The sequence below is a fragment of the Oncorhynchus clarkii genome, chromosome 12 (genome assembly GCF_045791955.1).
Source record: "Oncorhynchus clarkii lewisi isolate Uvic-CL-2024 chromosome 12, UVic_Ocla_1.0, whole genome shotgun sequence".
NCBI lineage: Eukaryota > Metazoa > Chordata > Actinopteri > Salmoniformes > Salmonidae > Oncorhynchus > Oncorhynchus clarkii.
Window position 1 is genome coordinate 89542297 of NC_092158.1, and position 21757 is coordinate 89564053.

General features: G+C 45.9%; 1 protein-coding gene across 1 annotated transcript in view; it reads right to left on the reverse strand.

Annotated features, from left to right (window-relative positions):
* The window catches only part of LOC139421614 (vesicular glutamate transporter 1-like), a 60245-nt gene that overhangs the window by 32615 nt on the left and 5873 nt on the right, over nt 1–21757 (reverse strand). The window contains exon 2 of the mRNA XM_071172673.1: nt 452–704. Within this exon, the coding sequence (XP_071028774.1) occupies nt 452–704 (253 nt within the window). The remainder of the gene's footprint in view (nt 1–451; nt 705–21757) is intronic.

Consider the following 21757-nt stretch of genomic DNA (forward strand, 5'->3'; position numbering starts at 1 on the left):
GCAGACAGTCATAGTAAATGTTTTCCTCATTAAACAGACACTCATAGTAAATGTTTTCCTCATTAAAGCAGACAGTCATAGTAAATGTTTTCCTCATTAAAGCAGCCATCAGCAAAGTCAGCACTACAGTCTTAGACAAAAAAGTTCCACAAGGGTTCTTCGGCTGTCCTATAAAGGAGAGCCCTTTTTGGTTCCATGTAAGACCGTTTCGGTTCCAGGTAGAACCTTTTTCCAAAAGAGGTCTACCTGGAACCAAAAATAATCATTTTCCAAATGGGTTTTTACTTGGAACCAAAAGTGTTCTACCTGGAACCGAAAAGGATTCTTTAAAGGGTTCTCCTATGGGGACAGCCGAATAACCTTTTTAGGTTCTAGATAGCACCTTTTTAGTTCTAGAAGTGTAGGAAGAAAATAGAAGTGCGAGTGTAAGTGCCAGAACAGTGTGCCTCACCACCAGGACCTCCTTGTTACCCTTCCAGACGGTGTGGTCGTTGACCATGCTGACGATGGCCACGCCCAGGTTGCAGCGGATGCCGAAGGAGATGCAGAAGCCCAGGCCTGAGAGGATGGCGATGATGTAACGACGGGGAAGGCCGAAGCAGGTGCAGTCCACCACGGGCATCTCCTTCTCCTCCACAAGCTCTGGGCGGCCCTCGGCCGAAAGCTCGATGGTCTCCCCATTGGGCTGACGCTTTTCTAGGATTCTGGTGAAGAGCAGAGGGAGAGAGAGGGACAAAGTTAGTAGCAATAGTAATAATTACACATGGTATGTAGCGCTCTTCAAGCACCCAAAGTGGCTTTACAATTCTATAAAAGAAAAAGAAGAAAGTGAAATGTAGTGGGAATTGAACCCTGTGGTGCTCAGTTGGAAGAAGGAGCATTGTGTTAACAACGGCAAGGGTTCAATTCCCATATCATTTATTATTATTATTTCTTATTTAACTTTATTTAACCAGGCAAGTCAGTTAAGAACAAATTCTTATTTACAATGACGGCCTAGGAACGGTGGGTTAACTGCCTGTTCAGGGGCAGAATGACAGATTTTGACCCCATCGGCTCAGGGATTCGATCTAGCAACCTTACGGTTACTGGCCCAACGCTCTGACCACTAGAGGTAAAACCACCTGTTGCCCTGAATCACATAGTATACTTCACACGTGTGTACTGTGTGTATGTACTCGCTGTGTGTACTCAGCTGTACTGTATGTCTCCTTGGGTGAAGGCGTCTGTTAGTGTCATGTAGTGTCAGTAAGCAGGGAGAATGTGGACCTAACCAATGCAACAGCCAAGTCAAATTTCCATTGATGTGTCGAAAGGACACCTTTTTGTAAACCAACGTGTTTGTAATGTCGACAAGGTCAAGGTCATCTACATGTTTACCAGGGTTGGGCTTAATTCCCTTTTCAGTTCAGTCATATCATGAATTTCAGTTTGAAGCTAGAGATGACAACACAACCATTTTTTGAAGGGCCTGGGAGGTCGTAAGCCCCACCCCCCCAGCCGTGGTATAACATGAACATCACTGATACTGTGGATAGCATGACTGCCTCACAGCCAGAAGGTTGTAGGTCCGAGTCCCGGGTGGGCTACCCCCCCCCTCCCTGAATTCAGTACTGTGTATTGGCAATCCATACAGACTGCGTTAACATGACCCTAGCCATGTGTACACATGGTTAAGATATCAAGCAAACATTTCACATAGATTGTCTTTCCACAGTTTTATAGGGGTTTCATGATCAAAAAGCCTGTCTCTCCCAAGTTTACACAAAACACACACACACACACACACACACACACACACACGCATATGTTAAGTATGTTAAGGTCATCTCTGAATCAGCAACTCCCCCTGTGTAGGAGCATCTGTTGTTTGCCTGGTCCCTAGGTGGGTGGGTACCAGCTATGGCACATTCCCCCAGTGTTCAGTCCTTCACAGTAGCCTATACCTGCTGCTGCTCTGGCACTGACCACTCTGTCACACACACACACACACACACACACACACACACACACACACACACACACACACACACACACACAATCACAGTATATATGCAATGGCTAATTTCACCTATAGCTAGCATGGCAAAGAAAGAGAGAGAGAGACCGAGAGGGGTAGAGAGAGAGACAGAGAGGGACAGAGACATAATTAGAGAGAGAGAATGAGAGAGGGGTAGAGAGAGAGACCGAGAGGGGTAGAGAGAGAGACAGAGAGGGACAGAGACATAATTAGAGAGAGAGAATGAGAGAAGGGTAGAGAGAGAGACAGAGAGGCGCAGAGACAGAATTAGAGAGAGAGAATGAGAGAGGGGTAGAGAGAGAGACCGAGAGGGGTAGAGCGAAAGACAGAGAGGGCAGAGACAGAATTAGAGAGACAGAATGACAGAGGGGTAGAGAGATACAGAATGAGAGAGGGGTAGAGAGATACAGAATGAGAGAGGGGTAGAGAGATACAGAATGAGAGAGGGGTAGAGAGATACAGAGAGTGAGAGATGGAGAGAGAGGGGCAGAGAGATACAGAATGAGAGAGGGGTAGAGAGAGACAGAGAGGGACAGAGACAGAATTAGAGATGTTTTGTGTGTGTGTATAGGTGTGTGTGTGTGTGTATATATATAGGTGTGTGTAGGTGTGCGTGTGTATCAGTGTTTTAGTGTGTGCTTGCATGTGCATGTGTGTGTGTGTGTTTGTACAGGGTCACACAGGAGCTCACAGGTTGTCTGGTTTCCATGGAGGTTCCAGTTACTCAGTGAGGTCGACAAAAACAGCCGGAATCAATGCTAGGAGTCATTGTGTTCCAAAGAGTTGATTCATTGTGAATCAGTCCGGACTAAATAAAATAGAATGTCTAAATAGAAAGACTCATCCTTTATTCAAATCAAGTGATTTAGAGATTCCTGGAGATGATTCTTGCCTCACTCTATTCTCCTCTTCCATTATTTTTCTCCCACAAGTATGAACACACACACACTGAACACACACTGGACAAACACACAGACACACACTGAACACACACACAGACACACAATAAGCATTTCACTGTAAGGTAGACCTGCTGTATTCAGCGCATGTTACAAATACAATTTGATTTGAATTAACACAAATACACAATACACACAAGCAAGTCCAACTCTTAGATTGATTAAATATTAATAGATTTTGGGGGAGATGAATTATTGAGTTATACCCCTTCTAATATTCTCTCTCTCTCTCTCTCTCTCTCTCTCTCTCTCTCTCTCTATATATATATATATATATATCTCTCTCTCTCTCTCTTTCTGTCTCTCTCTCTCTCTCTCTCTCTCTCTCTCTCTATCTATCTCTCTCTCTCTCGTTGTCAGTCAGCCAGCCAGTCAGTCAGTCAGTCAGTCAGTCAGTTTCTTTCAAATTTTGTGCACGAATTTGTTTAAATCCCTGTTTGTGAGCATTTCTCCCTTTGCCAAGATAATCCATCCACCTGACAGGTGTGGCATATCAAGAAGCTAATTAAACAGCATTATCATTACACAGGTGCATGCTGATTGCATGAATGTCCACCAGAGCTGTTGCCAGAGAATTTAATATTCATTCCTCCACCATAAGAAACCTCCAATGTAGTTTTAGAGAAATTGGCAGTACATGTATATGCATTTAATTCAATTGACTGATGTCCTCATATGAACTGTAACTCAATAAAATGGTTGAAATTGATGTATGTTGCGTGTATATTTTTGTTCAGTATATCTCTCTATATGTATGTTGGTCAATGCTCTTATGTTGCAGCTTGTACCTCCCCCTTTCAACAAAGCAGATTTGTTGTAATCCCTTCAAACGCTGAAAACACGCAATCAGTAAGACGCAAACCAAGAACAGCATAGAAGATAGAGAGAAAACTTGGTTCTAGATTGAAATGTACATAATATTTATTTAGCGAAGTAGTATACAGTGTATTGTTATAGTGACTAATACAATGTATAGATAGAGGGATAAAAAACAGTTTATTTGGATGTAAATGGGATTAAATGTTATTCCCTCCCTCCCTCCCTCCCTCCCTCCCTCCCTCCCTCCCTCCCTCCCTCCCTCCCTCCCTCACTCCCTCCCTCTATCCTATCCCCTGCTACTGTACCTCTTCCGGTGTATTCTCCCTCCCTCCTCACTCGCTCTCTCCCTTTTTCCATCTCTCATGCGCTGTTCAAGTGATCCAAATCTCTCCTCCCACTCCCTCTTAATCTGTCACAACATTCAGATTAGGATTACCCAAAAATATTTACTTCCGGAAACGAATTTGGAGGAATAAACGATGGCATCAAGCGCAACACATACTACGCTAGTGGGTCATCCTCTATTCCTCATTCTATCTCTCCATCCTCTATTCCTCATTCTACCTCTCCATCCTCTATTCCTCATTCTACCTCTCCCTCCTCTAGTCCTCATTCTACCTCTCCCTCCTCTAGTCCTCATTCTACCTCTCCATCCTCTAGTCCTCATTCTACCACTCCATCCTCTATTCCTCATTCTACCTCTCCATCCTCTATTCCTCATTCTACCACCATCCTCTATTCCTCATTCTACCACTCCATCCTCTATTCCTCATTCTACCACTCCATCCTCTATTCCTCATTCTACCTCTCCATCCCACTCTCATTCTACCTCTCCACCCTCTTCCTCATTCTACCACTCCATCCTCTATTCCTCATTCTACCTCTCCATCCTCTATTCCTCATTCTACCACTCCATCCTCTATTCCTCATTCTACCTCTCCATCCTCTAGTCCTCATTCTACCTCTCCACCCTCTAGTCCTCATTCTACCTCTCCATCCTCTAGTCCTCATTCTACCTATCCACCCTCTAGTCCTCATTCTACCTCTCCATCCTCTATTCCTCATTCTACCTCTCCATCCTCTAGTCCTCATTCTACCTCTCCATCCTCTATTCCTCATTCTACCACTCCATCCTCTAGTCCTCATTCTATCTCTCCATCCTCTAGTCCTCATTCTACCACTCCATCCTCTATTCCTCATTCTACCTCTCCATCCTCTAATCCTCATTCTACCTCTCCATCCTCTAGTCCTCATTCTACCTCTCCATCCTCTAGTCCTTATTCTATCTCTCCATCCTCTAGTCCTCATTCTACCTTTCCATCCTCTAGTCCTCATTCTACCACTCCATCCTCTAGTCCTCATTCTATCTCTCCATCCTCTAGTCCTCATTCTATCTTTCCATCCTCCAGTCCTCATTCTACCACTCCATCCTCTAGTCCTCATTCTACCTCTCCATCCCCTAGTCCTCATTCTACCTCTCCATCCTCCATCCTCTAGTCCTCATTCTACCACTCCATCCTCTAGTCCTCATTCTACCTCTCCATCCTCTAGTCCTCATTCTACCACTCCATCCTCTAGTCCTCATTCTACCTCTCCATCCTCTAGTCGTCATTCTATCTCTCCACCCTCTAGTCCTCATTCTACCACTCCATCCTCTAGTCCTCATTCTACCACTCCATCCTCTAGTCCTCATTCTACCCCTCCATCCTCTAGTCCTCATTCTACCTTTCCATCCTCTAGTCCTCATTCCACCTCTCCATCCTCTAGTCCACATTGTATCTCTCTATCCTCTAGTCCTCATTGTATCTCTCCATCCTCTAGTACTCATTCTACCTCTCCATCTTCTAGTCCTCATTCTACCTCTCCATCCTCTAGTCCTCATTCTATCTCTCCATCCTCTAGTCCTCATTTTACCTTTCCATCCTCTAGTCCTCATTCTACCACTCCATCCTCTAGTCCTCATTCTCTCTCCATCCTCTAGTCCTCATTCTATCTTTCCATCCTCCAGTCCTCATTCTACCACTCCATCCTCTAGTCCTCATTCTACCTCTCCATCCTCTAGTCCTCATTCTACCTCTCCATCCTTTAGTCCTCATTCTACCTCTCCATCCTCTAGTCCTCATTCTATCTCTCCATCCTCTAGTCCTCATTCTACCTTTCCATCCTCTAGTCCTCATTCTACCACTCCATCCTCTAGTCCTCATTCTACCTCTCCATCCTCTAGTCCTCATTCTATCTTTCCATCCTCCAGTCCTCATTCTACCACTCCATCCTCTAGTCCTCATTCTACCTCTCCATCCTCTAGTCCTCATTCTACCTCTCCATCCTCTAGTCCTCATTCTACCTCTCCATCCTCTAGTCCTCATTCTACCTCTCCACCCTCTAGTCCTCATTCTATCTCTCCATCCTCTAGTCCTCATTCTACCTCTCCATCCTCTAGTCCTCATTCTACCTCTCCATCCTCTAGTCTTTACTTTTCTCTGACTGTCTTTATTCTTTTGTGGAACACCATTTCTCTCTCTCTCTCTCTCTCTCTCTAACTCTCTGTCTCTCTCTCGCTCACTCTCTAACTCTCTCTTCCACTCTCTCCCTCTAACTCTAACACACTCAACCCATCTGCTCCAACATGTCTTTCCCTAACTCCACCCTTTCTTTTATATCTCTCTTTTTTGGATGGACATACAGTATTCTTTACTGACCATCTCTTGGTTTTAGCAACAAGTCACATTTGGGGAATTGCACTGATTATTAAATTGAGTTAATGAGAAGGATGACTGGTACACAAAGCACTGATGTATGCTAGGATTGTTTAGCATACTTACCTACTTATGTGCACTACACAGTATTTCAAATATCAAAATAGAATAAACTAGTCAGACTTCTTTCCTTCAATATGCATATTTAATTGAGATGACACAGTTTCTTTGTCTAAAGTAAGCAATTTGGATGTGGTGGCCAGCCCATAATATGTTGTTTATTTATAATATTAAGTCCTTTTGGATTTCCCTTTACACATTTGGGATTTTAGCACCTCTACCAATCTGCTGAATAATGCTATCCATGGTATCCATCCACCCAATACAAATGGAGGAGATGAGATGGTGACTAAACACCAGAGTGCTACCAGCCACATAACAGCTGAGCTGAGTGGTGTGGATGTTGCAGGAGGGCCTTCATTAACCATCATCCTTTGTATTGAGACCCAACGAGACAGATTGCAGCCCGGCACCAGCACATATGCTACCTGCTAACGAGACTAGCCCACAGGGTTAATTAACGTTAATTACACTTCTATTCACTCAAAGGGCTGCTCTTTCCCCCACGGTGTGTGGTCTCTGGTCCAGGGCTTCGGCAGTACTCTAGTGGGACGTCCTCTACAGTATTGTGCAGTCTCTTTAACCTAAGAGCACTATCAAGGTGGCTAAATTCACTGGAAATGTTAATTTAATATATTCTGGAAATTAACTTTTCAATTTATTACATTTAAAACGTAATTCAATAAGTATATGAACACGTTCAATGAATGGATAGAATTTCCATCCATCTCCTGAATGGACTAAATCAAAATGGAACATCGTGATCACTGTATCAATGTGACTCAGAGTAACTGAAAGGAAGTTTGTGAAAAGGAAAGTTTTCTTAAGCCCAGAAATTCTCTCCCTGTTTCAGTCCATTTTCTTCCGTTTGGTCCCTAGTGAGCACAGCCGATGCCAATTACGCTGTAACTAAAAGGTCTGTCCCTCTTCTGCTGCCATAACCTCTGTGACGATGTATCAATGTCTCTTTAACACTGTAAAATTCTCTGTTTCTGGTTGGTAGCTAGTCATGGACCAGGTATGAGACCACAAGATATGTAACCCTCTGGCATGTTACAAGCATCCAGCACCATCATCATCATCATCATCATCATCATCATCACCACCACCATCATCATCCTCATAATCACCGCCATCATCATCATCATCATCATCAACATCACCACCATCATCAACATCATCATCATCAACATCACCACCACCACCACCACCACCATCATCATCATCATCACCACCATCATCAACATCAACATCACCATCATCAACATCATCACCATCACCACCACCACCATCACCATCATCATCACCACCACCACCATCAAAATCATCAACATCCACATCACCATCATCACCATCACCACCACCACCACCACCATCACCATCATCACCACCACCATCACCATCATCAACATCACCATCATCAACATCATCACCACCACCACCATCACCATCATCATCATCACCACCACCACCACCATCATCATCATCATCATCATCATCATAATCACCACCATCATCACTACCATCATCATCATCATCAACATCACAATCATCATCATCATCACCAACACCACCACCATCATCACCATCATCATCACCATCACCATCATCATCACCATCAACATCATCATCACCATCAACATCACCATCATCACCATCATCAACACTCCACCATCATCATCACCATCCCCATCACCATCATCATCACTCCACCATCATCATCACCACCACCACAATCTTCAACATCACCATCACCATCACCACCATCATCATCATCATCACCACCATCATCATCATCACCAACATCACCATCACCATCACAATCATCATATTCACCACCATCGTCATCATCACCATCATCACCACCACCATCATAATGATCACCATCATCACCATCATCATCATCATCATCACTACCACCATCATCATCCCCATCATCATCATCCCCACCATCATCATTACCATCATCATCATCCCCATCATCATCATCACCATCTTTCTGTGTCCTCATTTGAAGCTCAACCACTTCATTTCCCGGTCAGCTGATACAGTTCATATAGTGTGTTCTGATTGGTCTCAGCTGCCAGCAGTTAAGAGGTAGGAAACACACACACACATAATGAAGAGGTAGGAAACGAGACATGAGGCATGAGTCAGATGACCCTAGGCACTGTATTAATGATGTCAGGAAGAAGGAATCCAGTGTAACACATGGGGATGTGTGAAATTCACTCCTTAGCCTGAAAGATCCCCACCTGCTACCGAATAGCTGGATAAGACACTTCAGGAGGGCGGTCAGGTGTGTTTGCGAGGCAGAGATTCTGGGTTAGAGCCTTGGTATGAGCCAAATCAGGAGGGCGGTCAGGTGTGTTTGCGAGGCAGAGATTCTGGGTTAGAGCCGTGGTATGAGCCAAATCAGGAGGCCGGTCAGGTGTGTTTACGGGGCAGAGATTCTGGGTCAGAGCCGTGGTATGAGCCAAATCAGGAGGGCGGTCAGGTGTGTTTACGAGGCAGAGATTCTGGGTCAGAGCCTTGGTATGAGCCAAATCAGGAGGGCGGTCAGGTGTGTTTGCGAGGCAGAGATTCTGGGTTAGAGCTGTGGTATGAGCCAAATCAGCAGGGCGGTCAGGTGTGTTTGCGAGACAGAGATTCTGGGTTAGAGCCTTGGTATGAGCCAAATCAGGAGGGCGGTCAGGTGTGTTTGCGAGGCAGAGATTCTGAGTTAGAGCCTTGGTATGAGCCAAATCAGCAGGGCGGTCAGGTGTGTTTGCGAGGCAGAGGTTCTGGGTTAGAGCCTTGGTATGAGCCAAATCAGGAGGGCGGTCAGGTGTGTTTGCGAGGCAGAGATTCTGGGTTAGAGCTGTGGTATGAGCCAAATCAGCAGGGCGGTCAGGTGTGTTTGCGAGGCAGAGATTCTGAGTTAGAGCCTTGGTATGAGCCAAATCAGCAGGGCGGTCAGGTGTGTTTGCGAGGCAGAGATTCTGGGTTAGAGCCGTGGTATGAGCCAAATCAGCAGGGCGGTCAGGTGTGTTTGCGAGGCAGAAATTCTGGGTTAGAGCCTTGGTATGAGCCAAATCAGCAGGGCGGTCAGGTGTGTTTGCGAGGCAGAGATTCTGGGTTAGAGCCGTGGTATGAGCCAAATCAGCAGGGCGGTCAGGTGTGTTTGCGAGGCAGAGATTCTGGGTTAGAGCCGTGGTATGAGCCAAATCAGCAGGGCGGTCAGGTGTGTTTGCGAGGCAGAGGTTCTGGGTTAGAGCCTTGGTATGAGCCAAATCAGGAGGGCGGTCAGGTGTGTTTGCGAGGCAGAGATTCTGGGTTAGAGCTGTGGTATGAGCCAAATCAGCAGGGCGGTCAGGTGTGTTTGCGAGGCAGAGATTCTGAGTTAGAGCCTTGGTATGAGCCAAATCAGCAGGGCGGTCAGGTGTGTTTGCGAGGCAGAGGTTCTGGGTTAGAGCCTTGGTATGAGCCAAATCAGGAGGGCGGTCAGGTGTGTTTGCGAGGCAGAGATTCTGGGTTAGAGCTGTGGTATGAGCCAAATCAGCAGTGCGGTCAGGTGTGTTTGCGAGGCAGAGGTTCTGGGTTAGAGCCGTGGTATGAGCCAAATCAGCAGGGCGGTCAGGTGTGTTTGCGAGGCAGAGGTTCTGGGTTAGAGCCTTGGTATGAGCCAAATCAGCAGTGCGGTCAGGTGTGTTTGCGAGGCAGAGGTTCTGGGTTAGAGCCTTGGTATGAGCCAAATCAGCAGGGCGGTCAGGTGTGTTTGCGAGGCAGAGATTCTGGGTTAGAGCCTTGGTATGAGCCAAATCAGGAGGGCGGTCAGGTGTGTTTGCGAGGCAGAGATTCTGGGTTAGAGCCGTGGTATGAGCCAAATCAGGAGGAAGCGGTACTAAGCGAACAGAGTGATGTCTGTTACACTAGAAATCATTTGATGTTTACCGGTACCTCTGCATTCCCAAAATGTTAGTAGGGACATTCTGAGAAGGTTTAAAATGTCAACGTCTCTAAAAGTTGTCTGAATTATTAACTGGGGTTCCCAGGGATGCTCCCCAATGAGATCATGTTTTCTCTGTGAACATTCAGTTAACTGGACAAAAAAACATTCTAGAAATGTCAAAAACAAACAGAAATGAGATGTGGTCATGCTAACGTTAGTTGTACACCAAATTGGGACTCCATTGGAAAGTGACCTAATGTTCGCTGTTTGCCGAGAAGAGGTTCCTGGGCCATTCAGAGACAGGTCAGACAGTACTAGGCCGACAGCCTGGAGCAAACCAGGTAGAAATACTGTACTCTGAATGTTGGGAGAACTTGTGGTTGGTGTAGCGATCCTGGCCTGCAACGTGGGTGCTTTAGGAACAGTTCCATTGGCTCCATCGTTCCATTGTGTCTGATAGGAAACACTTTTCTTTGATTTCTTCTGTCCGTTTTTTTAACGGTGCCCTTTTATAAACCCAATACAACACGTTGACAGTCGAGGAATACCATTATCATTACATTGAGAGCAACAACAGATAACTCAGGTCCTCTTTCCATTGCTGTTCCAGTCAAACGTCAAATAGCAACCTTGGTTTATTCAACGGGTACGTTTCAGCCTTGACTGTGTGTGCGGCGTGAAGCACTGCACTACCCATAATGCAATGAGAGCGTAGCATGGTAATACGTTTCACATTTATCAACAGAAGGCTAAAGTGAATCAGACGTGGCCTTAAGCTGACAGTATCTGCTGTTGACTTGCAGATAAGATAACACATGCACATATGTCCTGTACATGTACAGGCAGTCCCTCTGGTGGCACTATGGAATCCATATCTACATGTACAGGCAGTCCCTCTGGTGGCACTATGGAATCCATATCTACATGTACAGCCAGTCCCAGCTAGTCCCTCTGGTGGCACTATGGAATCCATATCTACATGTACAGCCAGTCCCAGCTAGTCCCTCTGGTGGCACTATGGAATCCATATCTACATGTACAGGCAGTCCCTCTGGTGGCACTATGGAATCCATATCTACATGTACAGCCAGTCCCAGCTAGTCCCTCTGGTGGCACTATGGAATCCATATCTACATGTACAGCCAGTCCCAGCTAGTCCCTCTGATGGCACTATGGAATCCATATCTACATGTACAGGCAGTCCCTCTGGTGGCACTATGGAATCCATATCTACATGTACAGGCAGTCCCTCTGGTGGCACTATGGAATCCATATCTACATGTACAGGCAGTCCCTCTGGTGGCACTATGGAATCCATATCTACATGTACAGCCAGTCCCAGCTAGTCCCTCTGGTGGCACTATGGAATCCATATCTACATGTACAGCTAGTCCCTCTGGTGGCACTATGGAATCCATATCTACATGTACAGGCAGTCCCTCTGGTGGCACTATGGAATCCATATCTACATGTACAGCCAGTCCCAGCTAGTCCCTCTGGTGGCACTATGGAATCCATATCTACATGTACAGCCAGTCCCAGCTAGTCCCTCTGGTGGCACTATGGAATCCATATCTACATGTACAGGCAGTCCCTCTGGTGGCACTATGGAATCCATATCTACATGTACAGGCAGTCCCTCTGGTGGCACTATGGAATCCATATCTACATGTACAGGCAGTCCCTCTGGTGGCACTATGGAATCCATATCTACATGTACAGCCAGTCCCAGCTAGTCCCTCTGGTGGCACTATGGAATCCATATCTACATGTACAGCTAGTCCCTCTGGTGGCACTATGGAATCCATATCTACATGTACAGCCAGTCCCTCTGGTGGCACTATGGAATCCATATCTACATGTACAGCCAGTCCCTCTGGTGACACTATGGAATCCATATCTACATGTACAACCAGTCCCAGCTAGTCCCTCTGGTGACACTATGGAATCCATATCTACATGTACAGCCAGTCCCTATGGTGGCACTATGGAATCCATATCTACATGTACAGCCAGTCCCAGCCAGTCCCTCTGGTGGCACTATGGAATCCATATCTACATGTACAGCCAGTCCCTCTGGTGGCACTATGGAATCCCTATCTACATGTACAGCTAGTCCCTCTGGTGGCACTATGGAATCCATATCTACATTTACAGGCAGTCCCTCTAGTGACACTATGGAATCCATATCTACATGTACAGCCAGTCCCTCTGGTGGCACTATGGAATCCATATCTACATGTACAGCCAGTCCCTCTGGTGGCACTATGGAATCCATATCTACATGTACAGCCAGTCCCTCTGGTGACACTATGGAATCCATATCTACATGTACAACCAGTCCCAGCTAGTCCCTCTGGTGACACTATGGAATCCATATCTACATGTACAGCCAGTCCCAGCTAGTCTCTCTGGTGGCACTATGGAATCCATATCTACATGTACAGCCAGTCCCTCTGGTGACACTATGGAATCCGTATCTACATGTACAGCCAGTCCCAGCTAGTCCCTCTGGTGACACTATGGAATCCATATCTACATGTACAGCCAGTCTCTCTGGTGGCACTATGGAATCCATATCTACATGTACAGCCAGTCCCAGCTAGTCCCTCTGGTGACACTATGGAATCCATATCTACATGTACAGCCAGTCCCAGCTAGTCCCTCTGGTGACACTATGGAATCCATATCTACATGTACAGCCAGTCCCTCTGGTGACACTATGGAATCCATATCTACATGTACAGCCAGTCCCAGCTAGTCCCTCTGGTGACACTATGGAATCCATATCTACATGTACAGCCAGTCTCTCTGGTGGCACTATGGAATCCATATCTACATGTACAGCCAGTCCCAGCTAGTCCCTCTGGTGACACTATGGAATCCATATCTACATGTACAGCCAGTCCCAGCTAGTCCCTCTGGTGGCACTATGGAATCCATGGCACTCTGTGATAATGTTAGTAATGACGAGGCATGCGTTATCATCTTTCTAACAATAAACAGAGTTCCATACTGAGAGGAACCTCTAAAGGTTCTAATGACTGGATATAGACTCTGATTTACAGTGAAGTACTGTAACAGAGGACTGTTCTACAGTTAGAAACAGTAGGATACTGTTAAATATTGTCCGTGTCCGAAATCTGTCTTGCCTACTACTTAATAAAACTACACACTGTGTCCTCATCTTACTACATGCCATTTAGAACGTACTATTTAGTACTAACGTACTATAACAATGTATGCAGTAAGCAACAAATATTATACTGAGAATATGTCATGTAATCATTATACCTACATGTACATATTACCTCAATTACCTGGACTAGCCCATGCCCCCACACATTGACTCTGTAGTGGTACCCCCTGTATATAGCTTCGTTACTGTTATTTTATTGTTGCTCTTCAATTATTTGTTATTTTTCTATTTTCTTCTTGTATTTATATTTTGTCACTTCTGTTTATTTAGTAAATACTTTCTTAACTCTTATTTTTCTTAAAACTGCATTGTTGGTTAAGGGCTTGTAAGCAAGCATTTCACTGTTGAATTCGGCGAATGTGACAAATAACATTTGATTTGATTTGATTTGTAAATTGCGTTGTTTCCCGCCGTCCGTTCATATTGATACAGCCCGTCTTCTTATCTGATTAGCGGCTGTTGTCAAACACAGCGTGGGTCTGAAGAGACGATGCTTTTCCTCAGTAGCATGCATCCAATTCCTACTAGACGGAAAGCCGAAAAGACTATGACATCCTGGCATTTAAAGTATACTCAGTTCTCAAAATGTCACATGTTATAAAATTAATATTTTCGCATAGCCAATCAGCCTACTATTTAGAATTCAACTGCGGGTATTGGGACACGGCCAGTGTCTCAGTGATGCTCTGTGTAGAGCTGTGGATATGGACTGGATGATCATTTAAAATGATGTAGTAGGTTGTAATCTAACATTGATCCATCCATCTACCCATCCATTCAGCCATCTAACATTGATCCATCCATCTACCCATCCATTCAGCCATCTAACATTGATCCATCCATCTACCCATCCATTCAGCCATCTAACATTGATCCATCCATCTACCCATCCACTCAGCCATCTAACATTGATCCATCCATCTACCTATCCATTCAGCCATCTAACATTGATCCATCCATCTACCTATCCATTCAGCCATCTAACATTGATCCATCCATCTATCCATCCATCCAGCCATCTAACATGGATCCATCCATCGATGCATCTACCCATCTGTCCATCTGTCCATCAATCCAGCCATCTAACATGGATCCATCCATCGATGCATCTACCCATCTGTCCATCTGTCCATCCATCCAGCCATCTAACATGGATCCATCCATCGATGCATCTACCCATCTGTCCATCTGTCCATCAATCCAGCCATCTAACATGGATCCATCCATCGATGCATCTACCCATCTACCCATCTGTCCATCAATCCATCCATCCAGCCATCTAACATGGATCCATCCATCTGTCCATCTATCCATCTATCCATCAATCCATCCATCTAACATTGATCCATCCATCGATGCATCTACCCATCTGTCCATCAATCCATCCATTCAGCCATCTAACATTGATCCATCCATCGATCCATCTACCCATCTGTCCATCTATCTATCAATCCATCCATTCAGCCATCTAACATTGATTGTGAGCACAATCTACTCCACAACGTTGACTTAGGAGTTTCTGTAGCAGTTCTATAATCTATAACAGGTTATAAAGGTGCTGTGAAGGTTATAACATACACACTACCTCACTGCCAGACAGAACAGCCTGGCTGGGCCTCCATGTGTGTTATAACATATAGACTGGCTGGGCCTCCATGTGTGTTATAACATATATACTGGCTGGGCCTCCATGTGTGTTATAACATATAGACTGTCTGGGCCTCCATGTCTGTTATAACATATAGACTGGCTGGGCCTCCATGTGTGTTATAACATATAGACTGGCTGGGCCTCCATGTGTGTTATAACAGATAGAACAGACTGTCTGGGCCTCCTTGTGTGTTATAACATATATACTGGCTGGGCCTCCATGTGTGTTATAACAGATAGACTGGCTGGGCCTCCATGTGTGTTATAACAGATAGAACAGACTGGCTGGGCCTCCATGTGTGTTATAACATATAGACTGGCTGGGCCTCCATGTGTGTTATAACATATAGACTGGCTGGGCCTCCATGTGTGTTATAACAGATAGACTGGCTGGGCCTCCATGTGTGTTATAACAGATAGAACAGACTGGCTTGGCAAATGAGCTGATGACAACTCTTTTGTTACCTTTTATATTAAATTCTCAAATTCACAGAGCGTTCCTGATAATCCCCTCATAAGAGGATGAGAGACAGACAGAGAGAAATAGAGGGAGCAAGAGAGAGAGAGAGAGAGAGAGAGAGAGAGAGAGAGAGAGGAGAGAGTAAAATGTTACGTCATCTCAGACGCCCTAGTGATCACTTGTCCATATATAATGATATTTCTGAGGTCCCTCCCTCCTCTTGCTGTCCCTCCCTCCTCTTGCTGCCCTCTTGCTGTCCCTCCCTCCTCTTGCTGTCCCTCCCTCCACTTGCTGTCCCTCCTCTTGCTGTCCCTTCATCCGATTGCTTTCCCTCTACCCTCTTGCTGTCCCTCTACCCTCTTACTGTCCATCTACCCTCTTACTGTCCCTCCCTCCTCTTGCTGTCCCTCCTCCTCTTGCTGCCCTCTTGCTGTCCCTCCTCCTCTTGCTGTCCCTCTTGCTGTCCCTCCATTCAATTGCTTTCCCTCTACCCTCTTACTGTCCCTCCCTCCTCTTGCTGTCCCTCCCTCCTCTTGCTGTCCCTCCATCCTCTTGCTGTCCCTCTACCCTCTTACTGTCCCTCCCTCCTCTTGCTGTCCCTCCCTCCTCTTGCTGTCCCTCCATCCTCTTGCTGTCCCTCTACCCTCTTACTGTCCCTCCCTCCTCTTGCTGTCCCTCCATCCTCTTGCTGTCCCTCTACCCTCTTACTGTCCCTCCCTCCTCTTGCTGTCCCTCCATCCTCTTGCTGTCCCTCTACCCTCTTACTGTCCCTCCCTCCTCTTGCTGTCCCTCCCTCCTCTTGCTGTCCCTCCCTCCTCTTGCTGTCCCTCTACCCTCTTACTGTCCCTCCCTCCTCTTACTGTCCCTCCATCCTCTTGCTGTCCCTCTACCCTCTTACTGTCCCTCCCTCCTCTTGCTGTCCCTCCCTCCTCTTGCTGTCCCTCTACCCTCTTACTGTCCCTCCCTCCTCTTGCTGTCCCTCCCTCCTCTTGCTTTCCCTCCATTTTCTTTGTTTACAAGCATTGGAGTAAAACAAGCTTAAATGTGGGGTTCTGATGGGGCACAACAGTTAAACTAAGCTCATGAGGCATTTCAAAGTTAGATTATTCAAGAATTAATGGGTATAAATCATTAATTTATAAGTCCAAAAATGGATGTAGCAACTAAGGATTCCAGCTTTAAAGTTCAACTAAATGAATAATCTGGTTGAATGGAAGAGATGACTTGTTGGATGTCGTTGGTGAAGTGACGGTTGGGGGCTTCAGAACAGAGCCCTTGTCTACTATCCATACCTCCCAAATGACACACTATTCCCTACATAGTGCACTACTTCTGACCAGAGCCCTGTAGGGAATAGGATGCCATTTGGGACTCAGAGAGCGTTTGAAGGTCAGTGGGTGGAAACCTTCATTAAGTCCAGTGGTTTATTTGAAACCTAGTGAAAGTTGAAGGTGGACATATTGAACATTGGGCGCTGTCTGATGAGATTGATTAAAATCCTCTTCAAATCTCCCTCTTGACGCTCTAAATGATTGCTGCTATTGCCATTTGAATTAAGATAACAGTGATGGCTTCCCTTATCCCCCCTCCACCTCTCTCTTTCTCTCTCACCCTGCCCTCCTCTCTAGTGAACAGATTGTGTCTCTATGGGACGATGTTACCTAGGGAGTCATACTCCCCCCTCCTGTCACACGATCTCCGTCATAGACACACACACAAACACGCACGCACACACACACATTGCATGACCTTTATACACCCCAGAAACAAAATTACACCCAGACATTGTGAAACAACTTAGTACAAACTCGCTCATGCACACACACACACACACACACACACACACACACACACACACACACACACACACACACACACACACACACACACACACACACACACACACACACACACACACACACACACACACACACACACACACACACACACACAAACCTACAGCATGCAGTTGTACAGGACTGCTCTTGAAGAGATATGAGTTATTACTACTCACACTGCAAACTGCATGGCAATTCACAGAACTTAGAAAGACAGCATCCATGTGACATACTGTAAAACAGCATCCATGTGACATACTGTAAAACAGCATCCATGTGACATACTGTAAAACCAGGAAGTCACTATCAATACATATTAAAACGCCACCAACTATTTTTTGATTATATGTTGTTACACAAATATATATATATATATTTTTGTTTTTGTTTACTATGTTTATTTATTTATTTGACCTTTATTAAACTAGGTAAGTCAGTTAAGAACAAATGCTTATTTTCAATGATGACCTAGCAACAGTCAACTGCCTTGTTCAGGGGCAGAACGACAGATTTTTTTACCTTGTCAGCTGGGGGATTCGATCTTGCAACCTTTCGGTTACAAGTCCAACTCTCTAACCACTAGGCTACCTGTCTCTCTAACCACTAGGCTACCTGTCTCTCTAACCACTAGGCTACCTGTCTCTCTAACCACTAGGCTACCTGTCTCTCTAACCACTAGGCTACCTGTCTCTCTAACCACTAGGCTACCTGTCTCTCTAACCACTAGGCTACCTGTCGCTACCTGTCTCTCTAACCACTAGGCTACCTGTCTCTCTAACTACTAGGCTACCTGTCGCTACCTGTCTCTCTAACCACTAGGCTACCTGCTGCCCATGTATGTACTGTATGTACTGTTTTTTAAATATATTTGTAGTGTTTTAATGTTTATGAAAGGTGCTTTACAGATGTAGAACTATAGTAGTACTGTCTTGACATTGCAGTAAAGCGTCGTCGGTGTGGAAAGTTACATTTCCCTCCCCATGCCTGTGGTAGCATTTCCCTCCCCATGCCTGTGGTAGCATTTCCCTCCCCATGCCTGTGGTAGCATTTCCCTCCCCATGCCTGTGGTAGCATTTCCCTCCCCATGCCTGTGGTAGCATTTCCCTCCCCATGACTGTGGTAGCATTTCCCTCCCCATGACTGTGGTAGCATTTCCCTCCCCATGCCTGTGGTAGAATTTCCCTCCCCATGCCTGTGGTAGCATTTCCCTCCCCATGCCTGCGGTAGCATTTCCCTCCCCATGCCTGCGGTAGCATTTCCCTCCCCATGCCTGTGGTAGCATTTCCCTCCCCATGACTGTGGTAGCATTTCCCTCCCCATGCCTGTGGTAGCATTTCCCTCCCCATGCCTGTGGTAGCATTTCCCTCCCCATGCCTGTGGTAGCATTTCCCTCCCCATGACTGTGGTAGCATTTCCCTCCCCATGACTGTGGTAGCATTTCCTTCTTAACCATGAATTCCATCAATATGAGGGTTTAAAATTACATGAATTCCATCAATATGAGGGTTTAAAATTACATGAATTCCATCAATATGAGGGTTTAAAATTACATGAATTCCATCAATATGAGGGTTTAAAATGACATGAATTCCATCAATATGAGGGTTTAAAATGACATGAATTCCATCAATATGAGGTTTTAAAATGACATGAATTCCATCAATATGAGGGTTTAAAATGACAGAGCAGCTGGCACTACATATCTTAACCATGAATTCCATCAATTTGACAATGATAGCACTTTATGGCTCTGCCAAAATGTCACCCTGCATGTCGGGGTCTGTTACAGGCTGTACTAATTGGGTGTATGACCCCCCCCCCCCCCCCCTAACTTGAGAGACCTCCGCTGTGATAGTCAATAGATTGAGAGAGCACGGCTGTGATAGCCAATAGGTTGAGAATGCTCCGCTGTGATAGCCTATAGGTTGAGATAGCTCTGTTGTGATGACCATTATCTAATAAGCTAGATTCCAAAGATCAGTTGGTAGAGCATGGTCCTCTGTAGTTCAGTTAGTAGAGCATGGTCCTCTGTAGTTCAGTTAGTAGAGCATGGTCCTCTGTAGATCAGTTGGTAGAGCATGGTCCTCTGTAGTTCAGTTAGTAGAGCATGGTCCTCTGTAGTTAAGTTGGTAGAGCATGGTCCTCTGTAGACCAGTTGATAGAGCATGGTCCTCTGTAGATCAGTTGGTAGAGCATGGTCCTCTGTAGACCAGTTGGTAGAGCATGGTCCTCTGTAGATCAGTTGGTAGAGCATGGTCCTCTGTAGTTCAGTTGGTAGAGCATGGTCCTCTGTAGTTCAGTTGGTAGAGCATGGTCCTCTGTAGTTCAGTTAGTAGAGCATGGTCCTCTGTAGTTCAGTTGGTAGAGCATGGTCCTCTGTAGTTCAGTTAGTAGAGCATGGTCCTCTGTAGTTCAGTTAGTAGAGCATGGTCCTCTGTAGTTCAGTTAGTAGAGCATGGTCCTCTGTAGATCAGTTAGTAGAGCATGGTCCTCTGTAGACCAGTTGGTAGAGCATGGTCCTCTGTAGTTCAGTTAGTAGAGCATGGTCCTCTGTTGCTCAGTTAGTAGAGCATGGTCCTCTGTAGACCAGTTGGTAGAGCATGGTCCTCTGTAGTTCAGTTGGTAGAGCATGGTCCTCTGTAGTTCAGTTAGTAGAGCATGGTCCTCTGTTGCTCAGTTAGTAGAGCATGGTCCTCTGTAGATCAGTTGGTAGAGCATGGTCCTCTGTAGTTCAGTTGGTAGAGCATGGTCCTTTGTAGTTCAGTTGGTAGAGCATGGTCCTCTGTAGTTCAGTTGGTAGAGCATGGTCCTCTGTAGTTCAGTTGGTAGAGCATGGTCCTCTGTAGTTCAGTTAGTAGAGCATGGTCCTCTGTAGTTCAGTTGGTAGAGCATGGTCCTCTGTAGTTCAGTTGGTAGAGCATGGTCCTCTGTAATTCAGTTAGTAGAGCATGGTCCTCTGTAGACCAGTTGGTAGAAGAGCATGGTCCTCTGTAGACCAGTTGGTAGAGCATGGTCCTCTGTAGTTCAGTTAGTAGAGCATGGTCCTCTGTAGTTCAGTTGGTAGAGCATGGTCCTCTGTAGTTCAGTTAGTAGAGCATGGTCCTCTGTAGACCAGTTGGTAGAGCATGGTCCTCTGTAGTTCAGTTAGTAGAGCATGGTCCTCTGTAGACCAGTTAGTAGAGCATGGTCCTCATTAGATCAGTTGGCATGGTGGTTGCAACACCAGGATTGTGGGTTTGATTCCCAGGACCACCCAGACATTAAATATATGCACACATGACTGTAACTCGCTTTGGATAAAAGCCTCTGCTAAATATGATTACTTATTGACGGATGACAAGGGAATGACTGCAGGGAAGAGGTGAAGGTAGAGAAGAGAAGAGAGGAGAGGAGAGGGTGTTGGGGCTCTGCACCTTAGAGAGGAGAGGAGAAGGTGTTGGGGCTGCTCTGTACCTTAGAGAGGAGAGGAGAGGGTGTTGGGGCTGCTCTGTACCTTATAGAGGAGAGGAGAAGGTGTTGGGGCTGCTCTGTACCTTAGAGAGGAGAGGAGAGGGTGTTGGGGCTCTGTACCTTAGAGAGGAGAAGAGAAAGTGTTGGGGCTGCTCTGTACCTTAGAGAGGAGAGGAGAGGGTGTTGGGGCTCTGTACCTTATAGAGGAGAGGAGAAGGTGTTGGGGCTCTGTACCTTAGAGAGGAGAGGAGAGGAGAGGGTGTTGGGGCTGCTCTGTACCTTATAGAGAAGAGGAGAGGAGAGGGTGTTGGGGCTGCTCTGTACCTTATAGAGAAGAGGAGAGGAGAGGGTGTTGGTACCTTATAGAGGAGAGGAGAAGGTGTTGGGGCTCTGTACCTTAGAGAGGAGAAGAGAAGGTGTTGGGGCTGCTCTGTACCTTAGAGGGGAGAGGAGAGGAGAGGGTGTTGGGGCTCTGTACCTTAGAGAGGAGAGGAGAGGGTGTTGGGGCTGCTCTGTACCTTATAGAGGAGAGGAGAAGGTGTTGGGGCTGCTCTGTACCTTAGAGAGGAGAGGAGAGGGTGTTGGGGCTGCTCTGTACCTTATAGAGGAGAGGAG